Source organism: Poeciliopsis prolifica, unplaced genomic scaffold, assembly GCF_027474105.1.
Source record: "Poeciliopsis prolifica strain line A6 unplaced genomic scaffold, Auburn_PproV2 SCAFFOLD044, whole genome shotgun sequence".
Lineage (NCBI taxonomy): Eukaryota > Metazoa > Chordata > Actinopteri > Cyprinodontiformes > Poeciliidae > Poeciliopsis > Poeciliopsis prolifica.
Window position 1 is genome coordinate 725488 of NW_026562419.1, and position 25081 is coordinate 750568.

The 25081-nt window shown below is 40.9% G+C and overlaps 1 protein-coding gene across 1 annotated transcript; it reads right to left on the reverse strand.

Annotated features, from left to right (window-relative positions):
* Positions 1–1655: 1655 nt before the first annotated feature.
* LOC129376552 (gastrula zinc finger protein XlCGF57.1-like) lies at positions 1656–24837 on the reverse strand (the record flags this gene model as incomplete). Its single annotated transcript, XM_055056153.1, has 3 exons — positions 24696–24837; positions 24407–24607; positions 1656–2170 (listed from the first exon to the last, which is right to left on the reverse strand). Coding segments are annotated over exons 1-3 (858 nt in total), but the record flags the coding sequence as incomplete, so codon positions are not given.
* Positions 24838–25081: the final 244 nt, after the last annotated feature.

Consider the following 25081-nt stretch of genomic DNA (forward strand, 5'->3'; position numbering starts at 1 on the left):
CAAGTGTACGTTAGAAAAAAATTAATTATTGCCCAAAATTTGACCGTTAGAGGTCACAGTTCAGCCCCGCTCTTCCTCGCCACGGACCCGGTGTCTGAACAACGTGGAGGCAGAAGGACTGGGAATCCTCATAATTAGACCAAGGGCAGCCAGACTCATTAGTTTTGCTAGGTGTTATATTTAGAGGCACAAGAAGGCCTCCTGACACAAAAGACTCAAGTAGAAAACAAAAATAAACTCAAAAAGGGCTCTGGGGGCATCAAGGGCAAAAGGGGCAGGGCTCAAGCCCTCTCCAGACCCCCTCTGCATGTGCCTGCATATGAATGCTTGTCTTTCTAAGTTACCATCCAATAAAATATCTGAAAATACAATTTAAACAATGTTAGAAAAGTGGCTCTGCAAACTCCCGCATTATTACTTCCTGCACCTCCTGGTTTTAGCTGTAGATTGTTGATCCACTTTTCTCTTTGTTAGGTGAGTTTTTTCTAAATTAACTTCCTTGTAACCGGCTACCTTCAAAACACAAAGATAAAGTTTTTCTTTCTCTCTATTGGAATGGTTGGAACAACCACACATGGCACAGACTTAAGACATTTTGATGTTTAAGTCAAAATGCCTAAATGTGCTGCATTTACTTTCTGACCCCACCTCCATGGTAAGGCATCGGTGCTACATCATCTGAAACCCAGCAATTTATGGGAAAAAAGAATAATACACTGCCTTAAAATGTAAAATACTTTATTTCAAGTCATACATGTAAAAGTCAACAATGTAAAAGCTGAACTCAATAACTACATGACACAGAACTGCAAGACACCTGAAATCCACAGAAATTAAACCTTCCTGAAGACATTCCCCTCTTTAACTTCAGTATCTAATGGGACACTGATGGGAACCTTAAGTACAAATGTGACTGAGAAATAAAACAAAAAACTGATTTTAGAAAAACAAAGCTGGTAGACAAAAATGGACCTCAAGTCTATCTTAGTACAAGACATTCAGAGCATCGACTTGGCTTTGGATGAATGAATATTTTTGTGCAGAATTGTTATGGATTTAATTTATAAGTAAAGGTAAGATGGGAAAAAACATGTTTTTGTTTAGTTTTTTAATGAAATGTGCATTTTGTGGGCCACAGTCTGTATGTCTAAAGAATTCAGTAAAGTAGAAATGTTAGCTAATCTACCACAGCAATGATTTATTAATAAAACACTAAGACTAAAACAAACTACTGCAAAAAACTCAATGTTCTGTTCTGTGACCAAAATTCTTTATTTTTTTATGTTAAATCCTAAAACATGGCATTGTTATCAGTTGCTATTGCAACGAGTCTGCATGTAGCTTGGGTGATGCAGAGTGAGAAAGTGGTTTAGGTTTCTCCCTTTGCTGTGGATCATAACACGAAACAATACCTACATTTCTAAGTTTCACCTGGTTACTACAGCTATGGATGACGTGTAAAAGAACGGTCTTTCTGCCCTCCAGCGTTGTATGCATGAGCAAAATTTCTGAGTAACCAATAACATACATGGTGTCTGTATTTATACATCGTAAAGCCTCACCGCACGTCACTGTTTTGCATCCATATGAATCTTTATGTGTTTAAGTAATTGTTGTTTCATCCTGAAACTCTTTCCACAGGTCCCACATGAGAAAGGCTTCTCACCTGTATGAATTCTCATATGCCGAGTTAAAGTCCCTCTGACACTGAAACTCTTTCCACAGGTCTCACACCAGAAAGGCTTCTCACCTGTGTGAATTCTCATATGCCGAGTTAAAGTAACTCTGTCACTGAAACTCTTTCCACAGGTTGAACAAATGAAAGGCTTCTCACCTGTGTGAATTCTCATATGCCTAGTTAAAGTCGTTTTTTGTCTGTAACTCTTTCCACAAGTCCCACATGAGAAAGGCTTCTCACCTGTATGAATTCTCATATGCGCAGTTAAATTCGCTTTTACACTGAAACTCTTTCCACAGGTTGAACAAGTGAAAGGCTTCTCACCTGTGTGAATTCTCATATGCTCAGTTAAAGTCGTTTTTTGTCTGTAACTCTTTCCACAAGTCCCACATGAGAAAGGATTTTCACCTGTGTGAATTATCATATGCTGAGTTAAAGCCGTTTTTACATTGAAACTCTTTCCACAGGTTGAACAAGTGAAAGGTTTTACTCCTGTGTGAATTCTCATGTGTGTCTTCAAGTTACTGTTTCCAGAAAAGGTTTTATCACAAATTTTACAAGAATGTATTTTTTGCCCTTTGTGAGTTTTCTGCTGCGGTTTTTGTTTTTCAGCATCAGTTCTGTCTTTCTGCTGTTTGGTTTTCTCATATCTCTCCTTTGGTTTCTGTTCTTCCTTTCTCTTTTTTCCTGGGTCTTCAGAATTGCTTCCTTCCTGATTCTGGTTCTCAGTTTCTGCAGAGCCATGAGAGATGAGTTGGTTCCTCTGTGGTTTTGTGTCATTGAGAATCTCCTCCTCTTCACACACACAACATTGTGGAAGATCTGGGAAATAGACAAAAAAAAAAAAGTTTTTTAAATGTCAATCAAACAAGAAATCCACTTTGATGCCTTCATGTATAGAAACAGGATTTTCTTAGGTTATTCTAAAATTACAATCTTACAAGAATGAACATTAACTCAACTAAGAAGTTAACGTTCTATGTTCTAGAACATTGGATGTTCTAGAATGGAACTATGACCAGAACTAGTTTCATTCTGGTCATTGCTCCATTCTAATGACCAGACTGGAACTATTCTTGAGTCAAAATATGATATTAAGGATCTCCAGGTGAGCAAATAAGATGGCAATCGCTTAATCTAGTAGCTTCCTGACAAATATTACATAAAATCTTCTTCCTCCATGTAGAGAGAGGAAGAAGACGCCTACATGGAGGAGGAGTCAGATGTTCAGGTCACCTGACTTTTGGACGTGTACCCTGACCACACACACGGTGTCGCAATCCGACTGGGAGATTGTGGACCAACGCTGGTGGTGATGCGGGCTGTGTGCCTGTAATGGGCGCAGGGGAAGTGCACCCATTATATGTCACCAGATATATATCACATTAAAGAGTGACATAAAATGCCTAAAGGGAAACCATAAAGTAATTTTTAATCTCACCCGCTGATATTGTCAGACATTGCTCCGCTCACACACTCAACACAAACGTTCAAAAGCACAACTAAATCTCAGCCTTTACTTTCCTGGGATTCACAGCAGAATTGGTAGCAGTGGGTGATTGTTGTTAATCGCACACATGCAGAAAATAATGGCAAAATGAACCAATTGAAATATTTGACATGAATATTGGACAATTTGGAAGATTAAATATGAAAGGTGAAAATGTACAATGATAAAATTATTTAACGAGTTTATTTAAGACACAAGTTAGTTAATAAGTCATTTACTAAGTTTACATTATGAAAATGGAAATTTAGCAGCCAGACAAGACAATTACTAAATATGCTTTTGATTGTTGTGATCATTATTATCACCTGGATCCACTTCCTGTCGTGTCACCATAAAATAATTCCCCAATGAAAGTGGAGGGCGGGGCTTTGGGCAGGTCTAACACTGACCTTCTTTAACTTAAATTTGAGCCGTTATTCTGTCAGAATAGCTGACATGCATTGAGTACAAATGAGCATTAAGAGGCGCTGTCAGCTCAGCATATGTGACAAGATACAAGAGAAAGTCAATAAATATTTTCTAGTGATAACTGGATGGATAGTAGCGTTGCTGTAAACAAATATTTCAGTAACTGAGTAATCTATTAATTATTCTTATGATTAATCAAGTAATCGGATTAAAAACGTATATAAAATAAAATATTGGTAAATCTGCTATAACACCAGTGTTACTATCAGATATCAATATCAATCCAGTTTTTCATATTGGAGCATCCCTAACAGTCATTTCTTTGTAGTTTAGAAAACTGACCTGTAACAATAACATCAAATAACATAACATTGGAAGATGCACATTCTAGGCTAAACAATCACAGAGAAGTTTGATAGGGGAATTAAAAAACTGTGTCGGCGATATTCAGGGTGCACAGTGGGTCAGGAGAGGAACCGCAGACCCGTCAGAACCTAAAGAACCAGACATCAGTCTCTTCATCCCTCAGTGATAAAGACTGAGAAATAATATGAATGGCAATTTACAGAACAAATCATACAAATAGGTTAATAAATATTGCGAAGAGAAACCAACTCAGAGACAGTGCAATAATATTAGCCTGCATGATCTTTTCCTCTCAGGTTAGGGCTCTGCTTTGCTGCACAAGCATCAGCCTTTTCCCTGCAATAAGCTTCTAGCTATTTTTATTACTTATTAGCCATGTTTAGGACCCTGAATGCAGGAAGTCAATGTAAGACAACATTGTAATGATGCCCCACATGCTACTAGCAGCATTTAGGCTAACATTAGCATTTTGGCTCATTTTAGATTATACACTAATTTTAACAAACTGAATGGAGGAAGTCCATGTTAGTCAACATGTTTGTGACTTTCCACAGGCTATTGACTATAATTCAGCTTAGCTTAGCACTGATGCTAATTGTTAGAATCAGAGCGCTGGGTCCAAACTGGGGCCACACTTTAGCAGGCCCTGGTTACATTTCTCCAGGGATTTTCTATTTTTACTTAATTTAAGCAGATTCTTTAAATATGTCTACGAACAGAACGATTATTTATCTGTAAAAACTCTCTTTAACCTGACTAATCAGTAAACCGTGAAGCTGTTTCGTACCTATCCGGTGCAAGATGATCTTGGGTATCCGGGTAAAATCCATCAGTCTGCGCTGATCGTCCATCTCTTCCTCCATCTTAACGTTGATTTCTTTCCACTCTGTGAATGTTTCTTCAGCAGGAGTTTCCTGCTGCTTGATAAACTCTCTGAGGCTGAACTGAAGACATTTTCACTGAAAACACGGAAAAAATTAGCTAAACCTCAAACTCTTCTCCAAACGACCGTCTAACAAAGGAAAAGCTAAAGCGAGCCCGCGTGCTCTGTTTTCATCTTCCCCCCCTTCTTCTTCTTCTTCTTCTTCTTCTTCTTCTCTTCTTCTTCTTCTTCTTCTTCTTCTTCTTCTTCTTCTTCTTCTTCTTCTTCTTCTTCTTCTTCTTCTTCTTCTTCTTCTTCTTCTTCTTCTTCTTCTTCTTCTTCTTCTTCTTCTTCTTCTTCTTCTTCTCGAGTGAGAGGAGGGTGTGTGAGGAGGAGCGGAGGAAGAGTGTGATGATTGTATATCTTTTCTTTATCTTTTTCTTACTGTTTTTCTGGGTGTTTGGTTTACTTGTTTAATTGTTTTTTCTTGTGTTTAGTTTTATCACGTTTTAAGGGGTTTTTGTTCGTTTGTTTGGGGTGTGGCCGTCGGGCGTGCCTGGCTTGCCGGCGTCTGACGGCAACAATGGTGGGTGTTGTCGGTGGTGGGTCTTTTTCCACGCTGACACGGAAGAACGGCATCAAGGTGGGTGCTGGTTCTCCGTGCAGCGTGGAGGAAGTTTGTTTGGCGGTGGGTGAGATCATTGGGCACGGGAATATAAAGTCGGCTGCACGTATGAATGGGGCAGTGGTGTTGTTTGTGGAGAAGGTGGAACATGCACAGCAGGTGGTGGAAAAGGGTGTTTCGGTGAATGGGTTGTTTTTACAAGTTTCACCGCTCACGTTACCATCCACTAAGATAATGTTGTCAAACGTACCTCCTTTCATCAGTGATGAATTTTTGATTAAAGAACTGTCGAGACACGGAAAGGTGGTGTCGCCGGTGAAAAAAGTCCTTTCCGGGTGTAAATCACCGCTATTGAAACATGTTGTTTCTCACCGTAGACAGTTATTTATGATACTGAACAGAAAGGATGAGGAAATGAATTTGCGTTTCCACGTTAGAGTGGATGATTTTGACTATGTTTTGTTTGCCACATCAGGGCAGATGAAATGTTTTGGTTGTGGGCAGGAGGGCCACATCATAAAGATGTGCCCTGATAAGGCAGAACTGGCCAAGCCGGACTCGGAAAAGCAGCAGCCTGTTGCTGCTGAGCAGAGTAAAAAAACAAATAGTGAGGAGGATGTTGTGGAGGGAGACACTGCTAATGTTGCGGCGGGAGAACCCGCCGCTGCTGCCGCTGCTGCTGCTGGCGCGACTGCCGCTGCGGGGGAACCAGCGGTGGTGGAGGAGGATGTGACAGGAAACATTGTTAAAGAGGCGGTGGAGGACGGTGGTAATGGTGCGAGTATAGGAGAGGATGAGAGCACGGTGGTGTGTGGTGATGGGCTGAATGGTGGTGTGGGTGGAAGTGTAGGGAAGGAGAGTGATGGTGTGCAGAAAGAACAGGAGGATGTGAGGGGTGATGAGGAGCATCAAGTGTGTGGAGATCAGAGCGAGGGGGGAGAGGTTCAGGGGGAGAAACAGGTACAAAGAAAAGACGGTGTGGAGTCGTTTATAGTGGCTGGAGTGGAGGGAGAAACAGGTGAGGTGGAGGAGGAAATGGAGCTGGAAGCTTGTGTCCCGGTGAAACGGCGCAGCAAGAGGAAAAATGTGGTGGCTGCTGTGCAGGCCAGTAAGAAGGAAAGTAAGTCGGTTGTGGAGAAGAGAGAGGTATCGGACAGCAGTGATGAAGAGAGTTATTTCTCAGATACCAGTGAAGCTTCCGTATCTCAGACGAGTAGAGAACCGAGATACCCGGTTGAAACATTTAGAACCTTTTTAAAACAAACAAAAGGTCTCAGAGGGATAAAACTTGAGAGCTATTTCCCAAATTTAAGACTTTTCTATTTTTCCGCAAGGCATCACATTAGACATAAAGAGGACTCAGGTTTCACAGACACAGAAATTTTTAGGTTAAAGAAAATAATGTCTAAAGCCAGAAAACAATTTTTATGATGTACAGTAGTTTTTTAATATCTATTTTAATGTTTCGGTGTGTTTGTTTTAGCCTTTTACCTAAGATGGATTCATTTAAAATAGCATCCTTGAATCTAAATGGGGGAGGGAGGCTGAAAAACGGGCATTGATTTATCAGATGATGAAACAAAAGAAATTGATATCGTCTATCTACAGGAGACACATAGTGATTGTACAATAGAAACAGACTGGGGCAAGGAGTGGGAGGGAGAGGTGATTTTAAGTCATGGCACCTCCAAGAGTGCAGGGGTGGGTTTTCTTTTTTCAAAAGCTTTCACCCCACTTTCTATAGAAATTGAACATGTGGTGCAAGGGAGATGTCTTTTAGTAAAGACAAAATTTGATTGTTTAAACATGTTTTTTATTAATATCTATGCTCCGATAGCCAATGCAGAGAAGAAATGTTTTTATGAGAAAATTGGGAGAGGCTGGGTGATTGCGGACCGAGAATTATGTTTTTATAGGTGGGGATTTTAATTGTACTGAGAACGAGTTTTTAGATCGCAATCACGCAGAGCCACATCCGGCGGCCCAACGGGTCTTGAAGCAACTGGTCTCGTCTCATGGCCTGGTGGACGTATGGAGGAGGATGCATGCAGGCGCCAGGCAGTATACATGGTCCCACATTGTTGATAGTAAAATCTCTTTAGCTCGTTTAGATCGTTTTTATTGTTTTAAACACCATTTTAACGTGTTTAAAACATGCCAGATTTTACCAGTGGCTTTCACAGACCATTCGTTGCTTTTAGGTAGTGTTTTTATCAGAAACATTTTACCTAGAAGCGCGTACTGGCATTTTAATTCTGCTTTAACTTATGATCAGAGCTTTAAAGAGGTTTAACTTATTTTTGGACTGGTTTTAGGGAAAGGAAAGCTGATTTTAGCTCTCTTAGACAGTGGTGGGACTATGGAAAGGTTCAAATAAAACTGCTGAGTCAACAGCACACTGTCAATGTCACTCGTGACATTGCCGGATCTATCAGAGATCTGGAGATGAGTATAGTGGAATTAGAACGACTTACTGACTCCACAGGAAATCGAGAGTATTTTGAAGCTCTCAAATCTAAAAAGCTAACTTTAGCAAACCTGCTGGAAAATAAAGTCCAAGGCGCATTGGTCAGATCCCGGATACAGGACATCACAGAGATGGATGCTCCCTCTGGCTTTTTCTTCAGCCTGGAGAGGAAACACGGACAGAGGAAAATGATCCACTCCTTGCTGTCGGACACGGGGCAGCATTTGAGCGAACCGGGGCAGATAAGGAGGAGGGCTGTGGAATTTTACCGTTCTCTGTTCCGCAGCGAACACAGAGAGAACGACGAACTGTTGGAGGAGTTCTGTGAGGAACTACCTCAGGTCTCTGCGGAGACCAACCTGGAGTTGGAACGGCCTCTGAGCCTGCAGGAACTACACACAGCCCTCCTTGGCATGAAGGGTCGGAAGTCTCCAGGCGTTGACGGGCTCACGGTCGAGTTCTACAAGGCCTATTGGGAGCTTCTGGCCCAAGACGTGCTCGACGTATTCAACGAGAGTCTGTCTACCGGTTCGCTCCCCTTGTCTTGCCGCAGGGCAGTTATCACCCTGCTGCCTAAGAAGGGAAACTTGCAAGAGATTAAGAACTGGCGCCCCGTGTCCCTCCTTTGTACAGATTATAAAATCCTCTCCAAGGCCCTGGCCACTAGGCTAGGGAAAGCCATGGAGCAGGTCATCCACCGGGATCAGACCTATTGCGTCCCCGGCAGGTCCATGGTGGACAATGTCTACCTAATTCGGGATATTTTGGAAGTCTCCGGTTCATTGGGTCTACAGACAGGCTTGATTTCATTAGATCAAGAAAAGGCTTTTGACCGCGTTGAACACGACTTCCTCTGGAAAGTAATGAGGAGGTTTGGGTTCAGCGAGGGTCTTATCGCCAAGATCCAGGTGTTGTACGGTGACATTGAGAGTGTGCTGAAGATCAATGGCAGCCTGTGTGCTCCTTTTAGAGTGTGTAGAGGCGTTCGACAGGGCTGCGCGCTCTCGGGAATGCTCTATGCACTCTCCCTGGAACCCCTTTTAAAGAAGATGCGATCAGACATTCACGGCTTGGTTTTACCGGTTTTAAAGACAAATTGGTTTTATCTGCCTATGCTGACGATCTCGTGGTTTTTATTAAAGATCAAAGAGACGTCAGCGTTTTAACAGAAATCATAAGAAAGTTCTCCATGCTGTCTGCCGCCAAAGTAAATTGGGGAAAAAGTGAAGCCCTGGCTGTTGGCGAGTGGCCCGACGGACTCCCGGCTCTCCCCAAAGGCATGACCTGGAGAATAGATGGCCTAAAATATCTAGGCGTGTATTTAGGCGAGAAAAGTTTTGTTGAAAAAAACTGGGAAAACCTAGAACAAAAAATATCAAACAAACTTGCGAACTGGAAATGGTTGCATGAAAAAATGTCGTACAGAGGAAGAGTGTTAGTGCTTAATAATCTGGTCGCATCACAACTCTGGCACAAGCTCATTGTACTAGATCCACCGTCAGGGCTGCTGACAAGAATACAGACGGAAATGGTTAATTTTTTCTGGAACAATCGTCACTGGGTGCCACAGTCGGTGTTTTTTTATCCAGAGAAGAGGGGGGCCAGGGCCTTGTCCACCTGGCCAGTAAGTCACTGTGTTTAGGATACAGTTTTTACAAAAGTACCTGATAGGATCTCCTGTGTGGAAGGATGTAGCCAGTTGCATTCTAAGACGCGTGAATTCCTTGGATTGGATGCTGCTCTGTTTTTAACAAATTTTAGTCTTCTAAGGTTTAAAGGAACTCCGCAATTTTATCAGAGCGTTTTTAAATCATGTGCTCTTTTTAGATTGCGTAGAGCGGAAATGACTGATTCTCTGCATTGGCTATTAGAAGAACCCTTGGTGTACGGAGCAAGACTGGATGTTGAAGAGGACACGTTCCTGGGGCTAACAGAGACGCTGTCTAGAGCCGGAATGGTGACCTTAAAGAGGCTGATTCGAGCGTCAGGAGCAGACTTTGGCGATGCCCAGAAGGTCGCTGCCGCACTGAAAGTAAGGTCTACAAGAATGATGGAACGTGTCCTGATGAGAATAAGAGAAAGATTGACTGGAAAAGAGAAGAGTTTATTGCAGGCATACAAGGATGGAGAATGCCTGCCAAAAGAAACAGATCCTTTTCCTAAGGTTCTTCTGAGTCCAAGCTTTGAAGAGGACAGCGGTCCTCTGCTAAAGACCATGGACTCAGAAATGGATTTGTGCAAAGTGGCACCAAAGACTTTATATAAAAACTGTGTGAAAATTCTAAACAAGAGAACGCTTCGAAAGAGGGACGTCAGCGTGTGGGTTGAAAGACTGAAAGGACAACCAATCCACTGGAGGACAATGTACAAACCGCCGATTAGAAAAAAGATTGGCGACCTCCAGTGGAGGATACTCCATGGCGCTATAGCCACCAACGCGTTTTTATCGGCGATTAGTCCTGGTTTTATAAATGAGTGTCCATTTTGTAGGTTGTCAGAGAGTGTTTTTCATGTTTTTATAGATTGCACACGTTTGATAGTCTTTTTTAGTTTTTTATCGACTGTTTTTAGTCTTTTTAAAATGATTTTTACCGATGCACTATTTATTAACGGAGTACGTCATAGTAAAGCGACTAGTTTTAAGTCAAGGCTTTTAAATTATTTATTAGCCGAGGCAAAATTAGCTATATATATAACTCGAAGAGACAAGATGCAGGATGGACCTCAAGTTGATGTTGTGGCTCTGTGGAAGGTAAACATCAAGGCGAGGCTGAAGTTGGAGTTTGCTTTCCACAGAGCCACTGGGAATGTGCAGGGGTTTTTAGAGTTATGGGATGTGACAAAGTGTTGTGCATCATTTCAGAAAATAATGAACTAATTTATACAGACGTTTTATTATAATGTATTTGTTTGACATAGGATTATTGTAAAACAACAAAAAAAGGAAATTGTTTTATTATTATTGTAAATAAATGTTTTGGTAAAAATCAAAAAAAAAAAAATCTTCTTCTTCTTTCTTCTTCTTCTTCTTCTTCTTCTTCTTCTTCTTCTTCTTCTTCTTCTTTCTTCTTTCTTCTTCTTCCTTCTTCTTCTTCTTCTTCTTCTTCTTCTTCTTCTTCTTCTTCTTCTTCTTCTTCTTCGAGTGAGAGGAGGGTGTGTGAGGAGGAGCGGAGGAAGAGTGAAAGCAAGAGTGATTGTATATCTTTTCTTTATCTTTTTCTTACTGTTTTTCTGGGTGTTTGGTTTACTTGTTTAATTGTTTTTTCTTGTGTTTAGTTTTATCACGTTTTAAGGGGTTTTTGTTCGTTTGTTTGGGGTGTGGCCGTCGGGCGTGCCTGGCTTGCCGGCGTCTGACGGCAACAATGGTGGGTGTTGTCGGTGGTGGGTCTTTTTCCACGCTGACACGGAAGAACGGCATCAAGGTGGGTGCTGGTTCTCCGTGCAGCGTGGAGGAAGTTTGTTTGGCGGTGGGTGAGATCATTGGGCACGGGAATATAAAGTCGGCTGCACGTATGAATGGGGCAGTGGTGTTGTTTGTGGAGAAGGTGGAACATGCACAGCAGGTGGTGGAAAAGGGTGTTTCGGTGAATGGGTTGTTTTTACAAGTTTCACCGCTCACGTTACCATCCACTAAGATAATGTTGTCAAACGTACCTCCTTTCATCAGTGATGAATTTTTGATTAAAGAACTGTCGAGACACGGAAAGGTGGTGTCGCCGGTGAAAAAAGTCCTTTCCGGGTGTAAATCACCGCTATTGAAACATGTTGTTTCTCACCGTAGACAGTTATTTATGATACTGAACAGAAAGGATGAGGAAATGAATTTGCGTTTCCACGTTAGAGTGGATGATTTTGACTATGTTTTGTTTGCCACATCAGGGCAGATGAAATGTTTTGGTTGTGGGCAGGAGGGCCACATCATAAAGATGTGCCCTGATAAGGCAGAACTGGCCAAGCCGGACTCGGAAAAGCAGCAGCCTGTTGCTGCTGAGCAGAGTAAAAAAACAAATAGTGAGGAGGATGTTGTGGAGGGAGACACTGCTAATGTTGCGGCGGGAGAACCCGCCGCTGCTGCCGCTGCTGCTGCTGGCGCGACTGCCGCTGCGGGGGAACCAGCGGTGGTGGAGGAGGATGTGACAGGAAACATTGTTAAAGAGGCGGTGGAGGACGGTGGTAATGGTGCGAGTATAGGAGAGGATGAGAGCACGGTGGTGTGTGGTGATGGGCTGAATGGTGGTGTGGGTGGAAGTGTAGGGAAGGAGAGTGATGGTGTGCAGAAAGAACAGGAGGATGTGAGGGGTGATGAGGAGCATCAAGTGTGTGGAGATCAGAGCGAGGGGGGAGAGGTTCAGGGGGAGAAACAGGTACAAAGAAAAGACGGTGTGGAGTCGTTTATAGTGGCTGGAGTGGAGGGAGAAACAGGTGAGGTGGAGGAGGAAATGGAGCTGGAAGCTTGTGTCCCGGTGAAACGGCGCAGCAAGAGGAAAAATGTGGTGGCTGCTGTGCAGGCCAGTAAGAAGGAAAGTAAGTCGGTTGTGGAGAAGAGAGAGGTATCGGACAGCAGTGATGAAGAGAGTTATTTCTCAGATACCAGTGAAGCTTCCGTATCTCAGACGAGTAGAGAACCGAGATACCCGGTTGAAACATTTAGAACCTTTTTAAAACAAACAAAAGGTCTCAGAGGGATAAAACTTGAGAGCTATTTCCCAAATTTAAGACTTTTCTATTTTTCCGCAAGGCATCACATTAGACATAAAGAGGACTCAGGTTTCACAGACACAGAAATTTTTAGGTTAAAGAAAATAATGTCTAAAGCCAGAAAACAATTTTTATGATGTACAGTAGTTTTTTAATATCTATTTTAATGTTTCGGTGTGTTTGTTTTAGCCTTTTACCTAAGATGGATTCATTTAAAATAGCATCCTTGAATCTAAATGGGGGGAGGGAGGCTGAAAAACGGGCATTGATTTATCAGATGATGAAACAAAAGAAAATTGATATCGTCTATCTACAGGAGACACATAGTGATTGTACAATAGAAACAGACTGGGGCAAGGAGTGGGAGGGAGAGGTGATTTTAAGTCATGGCACCTCCAAGAGTGCAGGGGTGGGTTTTCTTTTTTCAAAAGCTTTCACCCCACTTTCTATAGAAATTGAACATGTGGTGCAAGGGAGATGTCTTTTAGTAAAGACAAAATTTGATTGTTTAAACATGTTTTTTATTAATATCTATGCTCCGATAGCCAATGCAGAGAAGAAATGTTTTTATGAGAAAATTGGGGAGAGGCTGGGTGATTGCGGGACCGAGAATTATGTTTTTATAGGTGGGGATTTTAATTGTACTGAGAACGAGTTTTTAGATCGCAATCACGCAGAGCCACATCCGGCGGCCCAACGGGTCTTGAAGCAACTGGTCTCGTCTCATGGCCTGGTGGACGTATGGAGGAGGATGCATGCAGGCGCCAGGCAGTATACATGGTCCCACATTGTTGATAGTAAAATCTCTTTAGCTCGTTTAGATCGTTTTTATTGTTTGAAACACCATTTTAACGTGTTTAAAACATGCCAGATTTTACCAGTGCTTTTACAGACCATTCGTTGCTTTTAGGTAGTGTTTTTATCAGAAACATTTTACCTAGAAGCGCGTACTGGCATTTTAATTCTGCTTTAACTTATGATCAGAGCTTTAAGGAGGTTTTAACTTATTTTTGGACTGGTTTTAGGGAAAGGAAAGCTGATTTTAGCTCTCTTAGACAGTGGTGGGACTATGGAAAGGTTCAAATAAAACTGTTGAGTCAACAGCACACTGTCAATGTCACTCGTGACATTGCCGGATCTATCAGAGATCTGGAGACGAGTATAGTGGAATTAGAACGACTTAGTGACTCCACAGGAAATCGAGAGTATTTTGAAGCTCTCAAATCTAAAAAGCTAACTTTAGCAAACCTGCTGGAAAATAAAGTCCAAGGCGCATTGGTCAGATCCCGGATACAGGACATCACAGAGATGGATGCTCCCTCTGGCTTTTTCTTCAGCCTGGAGAGGAAACACGGACAGAGGAAAATGATCCACTCCTTGCTGTCGGACACGGGGCAGCATTTGAGCGAACCGGGGCAGATAAGGAGGAGGGCTGTGGAATTTTACCGTTCTCTGTTCCGCAGCGAACACAGAGAGAACGACGAACTGTTGGAGGAGTTCTGTGAGGAACTACCTCAGGTCTCTGCGGAGACCAACCTGGAGTTGGAACGGCCTCTGAGCCTGCAGGAACTACACACAGCCCTCCTTGGCATGAAGGGTCGGAAGTCTCCAGGCGTTGACGGGCTCACGGTCGAGTTCTACAAGGCCTATTGGGAGCTTCTGGCCCAAGACGTGCTCGACGTATTCAACGAGAGTCTGTCTACCGGTTCGCTCCCCTTGTCTTGCCGCAGGGCAGTTATCACCCTGCTGCCTAAGAAGGGAAACTTGCAAGAGATTAAGAACTGGCGCCCCGTGTCCCTCCTTTGTACAGATTATAAAATCCTCTCCAAGGCCCTGGCCACTAGGCTAGGGAAAGCCATGGAGCAGGTCATCCACCGGGATCAGACCTATTGCGTCCCCGGCAGGTCCATGGTGGACAATGTCTACCTAATTCGGGATATTTTGGAAGTCTCCGGTTCATTGGGTCTACAGACAGGCTTGATTTCATTAGATCAAGAAAAGGCTTTTGACCGCGTTGAACACGACTTCCTCTGGAAAGTAATGAGGAGGTTTGGGTTCAGCGAGGGTCTTATCGCCAAGATCCAGGTGTTGTACGGTGACATTGAGAGTGTGCTGAAGATCAATGGCAGCCTGTGTGCTCCTTTTAGAGTGTGTAGAGGCGTTCGACAGGGCTGCGCGCTCTCGGGAATGCTCTATGCACTCTCCCTGGAACCCCTTTTAAAGAAGATGCGATCAGACATTCACGGCTTGGTTTTACCGGTTTTAAAGACAAATTGGTTTTATCTGCCTATGCTGACGATCTCGTGGTTTTTATTAAAGATCAAAGAGACGTCAGCGTTTTAACAGAAATCATAAGAAAGTTCTCCATGCTGTCTGCCGCCAAAGTAAATTGGGGAAAAAGTGAAGCCCTGGGTGTTGGCGAGTGGCCCGACGGACTCCCGGCTCTCCCCAAAGGCATGACCTGGAGAAAAGATGGCCTAAAATATCTAGGCGTGTATTTAGGCGAGAAAAGTTTTGTTGAAAAAAACTGGGAAAACCTAGAACAAAAAATATCAAACAAACTTGCGAACTGGAAATGGTTGCATGAAAAATGTCGTACAGAGGAAGAGTGTTAGTGCTTAATAATCTGGTCGCATCACAACTCTGGCACAAGCTCATTGTACTAGATCCACCGTCAGGGCTGCTGGCAAGAATACAGACGGAAATGGTTAATTTTTTCTGGAACAATCGTCACTGGGTGCCACAGTCGGTGCTGTTTTTATCCAGAGAAGAGGGGGGCCAGGGCCTTGTCCACCTGGCCAGTAGAGTCACTGTGTTTAGGATACAGTTTTTACAAAAGTACCTGATAGGATCTCCTGTGTGGAAGGATGTAGCCAGTTGCATTCTAAGACGCGTGAATTCCTTGGGATTGGATGCTGCTCTGTTTTTAACAAATTTTAGTCTTCTAAGGTTTAAAGGAACTCCGCAATTTTATCAGAGCGTTTTAAATCATGTGCTCTTTTTAGATTGCGTAGAGCGGAAATGACTGATTCTCTGCATTGGCTATTAGAAGAACCCTTGGTGTACGGAGCAAGACTGGATGTTGAAGAGGACACGTTCCTGGGGCTAACAGAGACGCTGTCTAGAGCCGGAATGGTGACCTTAAAGAGGCTGATTCGAGCGTCAGGAGCAGACTTTGGCGATGCCCAGAAGGTCGCTGCCGCACTGAAAGTAAGGTCTACAAGAATGATGGAACGTGTCCTGATGAGAATAAGAGAAAGATTGACTGGAAAAGAGAAGAGTTTATTGCAGGCATACAAGGATGGAGAATGCCTTCCAAAAGAAACAGATCCTTTTCCTAAGGTTCTTCTGAGTCCAAGCTTTGAAGAGGACAGCGGTCCTCTGCTAAAGACCATGGACTCAGAAATGGATTTGTGCAAAGTGGCACCAAAGACTTTATATAAAAACTGTGTGAAAATTCTAAACAAGAGAACGCTTCGAAAGAGGGACGTCAGCGTGTGGGTTGAAAGACTGAAAGGACAACCAATCCACTGGAGGACAATGTACAAACCGCCGATTAGAAAAAGATTGGCGACCTCCAGTGGAGGATACTCCATGGCGCTATAGCCACCAACGCGTTTTTATCGGCGATTAGTCCTGGTTTTATAAATGAGTGTCCATTTTGTAGGTTGTCAGAGAGTGTTTTTCATGTTTTTATAGATTGCACACGTTTGATAGTCTTTTTTAGTTTTATCGACTGTTTTTAGTCTTTTTAAAATGATTTTTACCGATGCACTATTTATTAACGGAGTACGTCATAGTAAAGCGACTAGTTTTAAGTCAAGGCTTTTAAATTATTTATTAGCCGAGGCAAAATTAGCTATATATATAACTCGAAGAGACAAGATGCAGGATGGACCTCAAGTTGATGTTGTGGCTCTGTGGAAGGTAAACATCAAGGCGAGGCTGAAGTTGGAGTTTGCTTTCCACAGAGCCACTGGGAATGTGCAGGGGTTTTTAGAGTTATGGGGATGTGACAAAGTGTTGTGCATCATTTCAGAAAATAATGAACTAATTTATACAGACGTTTTATTATAATGTATTTGTTTGACATAGGATTATTGTAAAACAACAAAAAAAGGAAATTGTTTTATTATTATTGTAAATAAATGTTTTGGTAAAAATCAAAAAATCTTCTTCTTCTTCTTCTTCTTCTTCTTCTTCTTCTTCTTCTTCTTCTTCTTCTTCTTCTTCTTCTTCTTCTTCTTCTTCTTCTTCTTCTTCTTCTTCTTTTTTTCATGGCGGTTGGCAAGAAACTTATTGATGTGAATTACCGCCATCTACTGGAATGGAGTGTGAAACGGGATGCTACATAAATATTCTCCCACACCCAAATTATTATTATTATTATTATTATTATTATTATTTTATTATTATTATTATATTATTTTATTTATTATTATTATTATTATAAAAAATATTATTTCTACCAATTTCGTTTTCTTAAGGTGATTTATTAAATAACAAATATATTCAGAAATGTTCCCCGTGTTTCACTGGAACTGTACTGAAGAAACTGTGAACGATTCAAAAGTTCCTCTTTAATATACCACATTTTCTTTCATATTTTAATTTATTGAGCATGATTAGATCTGTTTAATTAGAACAAAGCATGTACAGTTATTATATCGACACATGAGGTTTTAGTTTGTAGGTTCTGATTCATTTTTAAAGTTAAACAGTATGAAGCTACATGTGGTTTAGAGTAATGTATTCAACTTGAACATTTGAAATAAAATTAAAAAAACGTCTCACAATAGATAACTGACTTCAAACACACAATTATGAAATACAACTTTTTGTTGTTGGTCTGATTCCATGTTATTGAACATGACTGTTTAAACATACTCCTGCATATGAAATCCATTGAAATGAATTCAGTCGCACACACCGTAGAAAAATAGCTCTTTGTAGGTGTAGTACCAGGTTCTTGTCAGTAGGTGGAAGCATAAAGGGGCTTCTGTGTCATATTTGTGATTTAAAATGTTTTTATTATACATTGAAAGTTTAATATAAACATTTTACATATATTTTTAAAAAAGTTAGTAAATTCATTTAAAAAAACATAAAACTTAATAATTAATTAAAATGACTTGAAAAAAATTATACTGTGTTTCACTCGGGTCAACTGAGGAACTGAATGAATAGTAATGGAAAAAAGGAAATGAAATAGAAAGAATTTACTCTAATTTGCTATCACTCTTAGTTACCAAGGTAATCAAACAGTTATTGTCATCATCAGTGTTTTTCCAGACTGATCTGAGCTGATCGTTCATCTCTTCCTCCATCTTAACGTTGATTCATTTCCACTCTTTGGATGTTTCTTCAGCAGGAGTTCTGACTAAACCACAGGTGTCAAACTCCAGTCCTCAAGGTGACCTGCAGTGTTTAGATGAGCCACAGGTACAAAACACTGCAATGAAATCACCATAATTACCTCCTCCTTGTGTGGATCAGATCTGCAGAGCCTTAATGACTTAATTACTCTATTCAGGTGGTGCAGCAGAGGCTCAGCTAAAGGTTTCAGGGCATCAGCCCTCCAGGACTTTAAAAGAAGAGACTCAGCAGAAAATTTAAAGCCAAACTAATAATCACTTCCAGTTTCTTCAGCACAGCAACAGTGAAACACGTGAAAAATAAAAACAGAGCAAATGTCTGGCTTTACTTTTCCTCTTAAAGACTGTTTTGCAGTTTAGTTAAATATTTCTGTGTTTTCAGTAAAAATGTCTTCAGTTCAGCCTCAGAGAGTTTATCAAGCAGCAGGAAACTCCTGCTGAAGAAACATTCACAGAGTGGAAAGAAATCAACGTTAAGATGGAGGAAGAGATGGACGATCAGCGCAGACTGATGGATTTTACCCGGATACCCAAGATCATCTTGCACCGGATAGGTACGAAACAGCTGCAGTAGCTGTCATTATTTTAATTGATATTAATTTAATTGGTGAATCAATAAAACCAGAGCACACAGAGCATGCTCTTTGCTCTGTGATAGTTCTGTGCTGCCTGGCTTCATGCAGCAGGAGAAAAAGTGAGAACTGTCACAGTGTTTGGTTATTTCTGCTTGTTGCTCCTTGGTCTGTGTTCATGATGGAGCGTTGTTTACCACTAATGCATTGCCTTATTGCTATGTTTAATAGTGCAGACAGTGGTGGTTTCTGATATGAGAAATATGGGCAACCGCCCAGGGCGTTAACTTTTAGGGTTGGCATGAGACTTCCATGGATTGTAGCACAGAGCAAAGTAGAACAAAGAGTTTGAATTGATAATATTGGTTAAATTGATTTGTTTTTATGGGAATATGGATCTTTCAGACCAATTTGATTAGCACTTTTGCTAATATTTCACATTTTATTGTCATGTGGCAGCTGGTCTTGGTCTCTGCTTAGATGGTCTTGACTATAACACTATGTAAAGCTATTTAAAGGGCCGTTTCATTTAACTAAAAAGAAATGTCATAATACTAATGGTCAGATATTGACTTAGCAAGCAGAGTTAATAGAGACAGTTCAGTTTAAATATTTAGTACTTTACTGTAAGTTACAGTGTGGGACCATTATTTGATAAGCGCCATCATATTCTGTGTCCATAAGAATAGCAAAGTATGATGTAAACCTGCAACAGCGCTCCTACAGTCACAATGTGCAGTGGTCACAGAATATGGTGTAACGTCCCTGTTGGCGAGAAGCGAATCTTGAAGGGGAGTTAACGTCAGCTAGCCAGACTGCATATTTCCAAATGTTGGCACATTTGACGGCATTAAGTTTAATTGCTGGTAAAATTATTAACCACATGCAGACATTGTTTATTCTAAATAAGGTAAATAACAATCTCTCTGAAAGACAATGGAAGAGATTTCATTTTGTAATGTTTGCTGATGGATATATTTACATTTTCCTCTCCTGGGGGTTTCTGTGGGCTCTAGTGTCCCTTATAAGAAAGAAGGCTGACAGGAATCTAGTAAGGAAAGACATGCGGCAAATAAAGTCGGATCCGGAAATCAAACCCGTGACGGCCGTGTGGAGGATTGAAGGCCTCCAATCGTGGGTTGCGCTACCACAGCACGCCCCCTGATGAAGAATATTTTTATTTTAGTTTTTAATTAAACTGATGGGTTCATTGTGTGACCTCATATTTTGACTTTTTTTTCCAGATTTCCCACAAGGCAGTGTGTGCAAAGAGGAGGAGGATCTAAATGAGCTCAGAAACCCAGAGAGAAACTTCACTTCAGATCAAGATCATCCAGAACCTCTGCAGATGAAACTGGATCAAGAGGAACCAGAACCTCTGCAGATGAAACTGGAACAAGAGGAACCAGAACCTCTGCAGATAAAACTGGATCAAGAGGAACCAGAACCTCTGCAGATGAAACTGGAACAAGAGGAACCAGAACCTCTGCAGATCAAACGGGAACAAGAGGAACCAGAACCTCTGCAGATGAAATGGGAACAACAGGAACCAGAATCTCTACAAATGAAACTGGAACAAGAGGAACCAGAACCTCTGCAGATAAAACTGGAACAAGAGGAACCAGAACCTCTGCAGATGAAATGGGAACAACAGGAACCAGAATCTCTGAAGATGAAACTGGAACAAGAAGAACCAGAACCTCTGCAGATGAAACTGGATCAAGAGGAACCAGAACCTCTGCAAATGAAACTGGAAAAAGAGGAACCAGAACCTCTGCAGATGAAACTGGAACAAGAGGAACCAGAACTTCTGCAGATGAAACTGGAACAAGATGAACCAGAACCTCTGCAGATGAAACTGGATCAAGAGGAACCAGAACCTCTGCAGATGAAACAGGAACAAGAGGAACCAGAACCTCTGCAGATGAAACTGGAACAAGAGGAACCAGAACCTCTGCAGATGAAACTGGAACAAGAGGAACCAGAACCTCTGCAGATGAAACTGGAACAAGATGAACCAGAACCTCTGCAGATGAAACTGGATCAAGAGGAACCAGAACCTCTGCAGATGAAACTGGAACAAGAGGAACCAGAACCTCTGCAGATGAAACAAGAACAAGAGGAACCAGAACCTCTGCAGATGAAACTGGAACAAGAGGAACCAGAACTTCTGCAGATCAAAGAGGAAGAGGAGCAACTTTCCATCAGTCAGGATGAAGAGAATCTTGTGATGAAACAGGAAACTGATGACATTTTGAACAAACAGCAGAAAAACTCAACAGAGACTTCGGAACAAGAAACGCACATGAAAGCTCAGCCAGACCAAAATCTATATTCTTGTCAAATTTGTGATAAAACCTTTTCTAGAAATAATTCTTTGAAAAATCACAAGAAAACTCACATGGCTAAGAAACCTTTCAAATGTTCCACCTGTGGAAAACGTTACCCTAAAGAGAGTCGTTTAAATGATCACATGAGAATTCATACAGGTGAAAAACCTTTGACTTGTCCAGCTTGTGGAAAAGGTTTCCGTCTAAACGACTCTTTAAACAGACACAAGAGAATTCATTCGGGTGAGAAACCTTACACCTGCACAACCTGTGGGAAAAGTTTTTCGTTTAAATCTCATTTACTTGCTCATATTGAGATTCATACAGGTGAGAAACCATTCTCTTGTGAGACCTGTGAGAAACGTTTCCGGAGGAAACCTCAGTTAGCTATTCACATCAGAGTTCACATGGGTGAGAAACCTTTCTCATGTGAGACCTGTGGAAAAAGTTTCACTCGAAAGGAAAGTTTAACTGTTCACATGAGATGTCACACGGGTGAGAAGGTTATAACTTGTGGCACTTGTGGAAGAAATTGTTTGACTAGATATCAATTAGTTCATCACATGAGATCTCACACAGGTGAGAAACCTTTCTCATGTGGGATTTGTGGAAAAAGTTTCACTCATAAACAGAACTTAACTTCTCACAACAGAATTCACACAGGTGAGAAGCCTTTCTCATGTGTGATTTGTGGGAAAAGTTTCCCTTATAAAAAAAGTTTAAATCGTCACAGGAGATCTCACACAGGTGAGAAGCCTTTCTCATGTGGGATATGTGGAAAACGTTTCAATCAAAAACAGCACTTAACATCTCACAACAGAATTCACACTGGTGAGAAGTAGCTTGCATTAATCTATCAGCTGGCTGATTAATAAATGTTGATTTCCTTAATTTTGGGACATTGGTGAGCAGCAGATACATGCATGTGAAGCTGATCTGATTCCTCAACGTTATTGACCTCAGCCACTGTTCTGTTCTCTGCTGTGAGGTTTGACTATTAGACCAGCTCACCATGTCATGTCTGCACCCTTAGTGAAAAGTGAGGAAAATGTTTTGTGTACAGATCCAGTTTAAGTCATCACATGAAGATTCACACGGGTTGGAAGCTTTTATTTTGTAGATTCAGTAGAAAAAGGTTCACTCTAAATAAATGTAACTGTTCACATGAGAACTTGCACAGGTTTGATGGCACAATGTGAACCTCAAGATTCTCAGTAAGTTGCTGTTTGGAAGTGGAGTAATTGCAACCGACTTAAATTCTTAAATGTAGCAGGTTTTGCTTACAAAGCATTTTAATCTGGATATTTAGCTGAAATTCTTAAAAATTTTATTCTTCCAGTTTTATATTTCCATTTTATTGAATGAGACTGAGGGAGAGATTGTCTAACAAACAATGAGTTTGAATGCTTTGAGATTTAGACTTCTGAAATTTTGGAGTCTTTATTGTGTTTTTATCCTTTGTACATATTTTTATTTTAATGATTTGGAGAAATGGATGCATTTCTTTGACATGGTTTTAAATAAATTTTCTGCTTACAAAATGGTTTGACGATGTGGATTGAATTTCAGATAAAAAAAATCATTGAAACTTTTTCTATAATTTTAGATGATAAAGTATCATAATGATGGTCTTTTTCTATTTTTCGGTTTAGTCAAAGACTGTGACAGAATCGATTTACATAAACATAGAGACTGAAATAAAACCTGTTTGAAACAAATAGTAAATCAGGAAAACCTTCATATATAAACAGTTAACTTCTCACATGTCATTAATTTGATTTCAGCACCTCTGAGATCTAGAATTATAAGGCTGAGATATCAAGGTAAACAAAGAGAACCCAGTAGCTGCTGGTAGGGGCCCTCCAGACATTATTACAAAATATAAATAGAAACTGGTTTTATAACTTCAACATCAGACCTATGTTTTTTATTAACAAGTGTACGTTAGAAAAAATTAATTATTGCCCAAAATTTGACCGTTAGAGGTCACAGTTCAGCCCCGCTCTTCCTCGCCACGGACCCGGTGTCTGAACAACGTGGAGGCAGAAGGACTGGGAATCCTCATAATTAGACCAAGGGCAGCCAGACTCATTAGTTTTGCTAGGTGTTATATTTAGAGGCACAAGAAGGCCTCCTGACACAAAAGACTCAAGTTGAAAACAAAAATAAACTCAAAAAGGGCTCTGGGGGCATCAAGGGTAAAAGGGGCAGGGCTCAAGCCCTCTCCAGACCCCCTCTGCATGTGCCTGCATATGAATGCTTGTCTTTCTAAGTTACCATCCAATAAAATATCTGAAAATACAATTTAAATGATGTTAGAAAAGTGGCTCTGCAAACTCCGGCATTATTACTTCCTGCACCTCCTGGTTTTAGCTGTATTGTTGATCCACTTTTCTCTTTGTTAGGTGAGTTTTTTCTAAATTAACTTCCTTGTGACCGGCTACCTTCAAAACACAAAGATAAAGTTTTTCTTTCTCTCTTTTAGAATGGTTGGAACAACCACACATGGCACAGACTTAAGACATTTTGATGCTTAAGTCAAAATGCCTAAATGTGCTGCATTTACTTTCTGACCCCCACCTCCATGGTAAGGCATCGGTGCTACATCATCTGAAACCCAGCAATTTATGGGAAAAAAGAATAATACACTGCTTTAAAATGTAAAATACTTTATTTCAAGTCATACATGTAAAAGTCAACAATGTAAAAGCTGAACTCAATAACTACATGACACAGAACTGCAAGACACCTGAAATCCACAGAAATTAAACCTTCCTGAAGACATTCCCCTCTTTAACTTCAGTATCTAATGGGACACTGATGGGAACCTTAAGTACAAATGTGACTGAGAAATAAAACAAAAAACTGATTTTAGAAAAACAAAGCTGGTAGACAAAAATGGACCTCAAGTCTATCTTAGTACAAGACATTCAGAGCATCGACTTGGCTTTGGATGAATGGATATTTTTGTGCAGAATTGGCATGGATTTAATTTATAAGTAAAGGTAAGATGGGAAAAACATGTTTTTGTTTAGTTTTTTAATGAAATGTGCATTTTGTGGGCCACAGTCTGTATGTCTAAAGAATTCAGTAAAGTAGAAATGTTAGCTAATCTACCACAGCAATGATTTAAATAAAACACTAAGACTAAAACAAACTACTGCAAAAAACTCAATGTTCTATTCAGTGACCAAAATTCTTTTTTTTTTTTTTTTTGTTAAATCCTAAAACATGGCATTGTTATCAGTTGCTATTGCAACGAGTCTGCATGTAGCTTGGGTGATGCAGAGTGAGAAAGTGGTTTAGGTTTCTCCCTTTGCTGTGGATCATAACACGAAACAATACCTACATTTCTAAGTTTCACCTGGTTACTACAGCTATGGATGACGTGTAAAAGAACGGTCTTTCTGCCCTCCAGCGTTGTATGCATGAGCAAAATTTCTGAGTAACCAATAACATACATGGTGTCTGTATTTATACATCGTAAAGCCTCACCGCACGTCACTGTTTCACACCCATATGAATCTTTATGTGTTTAAGTAATTGTTGTTTCATCCTGAAACTCTTTCCACAGGTCCCACATGAGAAAGGCTTCTCACCTGTATGAATTCTCATATGCCGAGTTAAAGTCCCTCTGTCACTGAAACTCTTTCCACAGGTCTCACACCAGAAAGGCTTCTCACCTGTGTGAATTCTCATATGCTGAGTTAAAGTCCCTCTGACACTGAAACTCTTTCCACAGTTTGAACAAGTAAAGGCTTCTCACCTGTGTGAATTCTCATATGTTTAAAGTCCCTCTGTCACTGAAACTCTTTCCACAGGTTGAACAAGTGAAAGGCCTCTCACCAGTGTGAATTCTCATATGCCTAGTTAAAATTGTTTTTTGTCTGTAACTCTTTCCACAGGTCCCACATGAGAAAGGCTTCTCACCTGTATGAATTCTCATATGCTGAGTTAAAGTCCCTCTGTCACTGAAACTCTTTCCACAGGTTGAACAAGTGAAAGGTTTTACTCCTGTGTGAGTTCTCATGTGTCTCTTCAAATTACTGTTTAGAGAAAAGGTTTTATCAGAAAATTTACAAGAATATATGTTTTGCCTCTATGAGTATTCTTCTGCGGTTTTTCTTTTTCAGCATCAGTTCTGTCTTTCTGCTGTTTGGTTTTCTCATATCTCTCCTTTGGTTTATGTT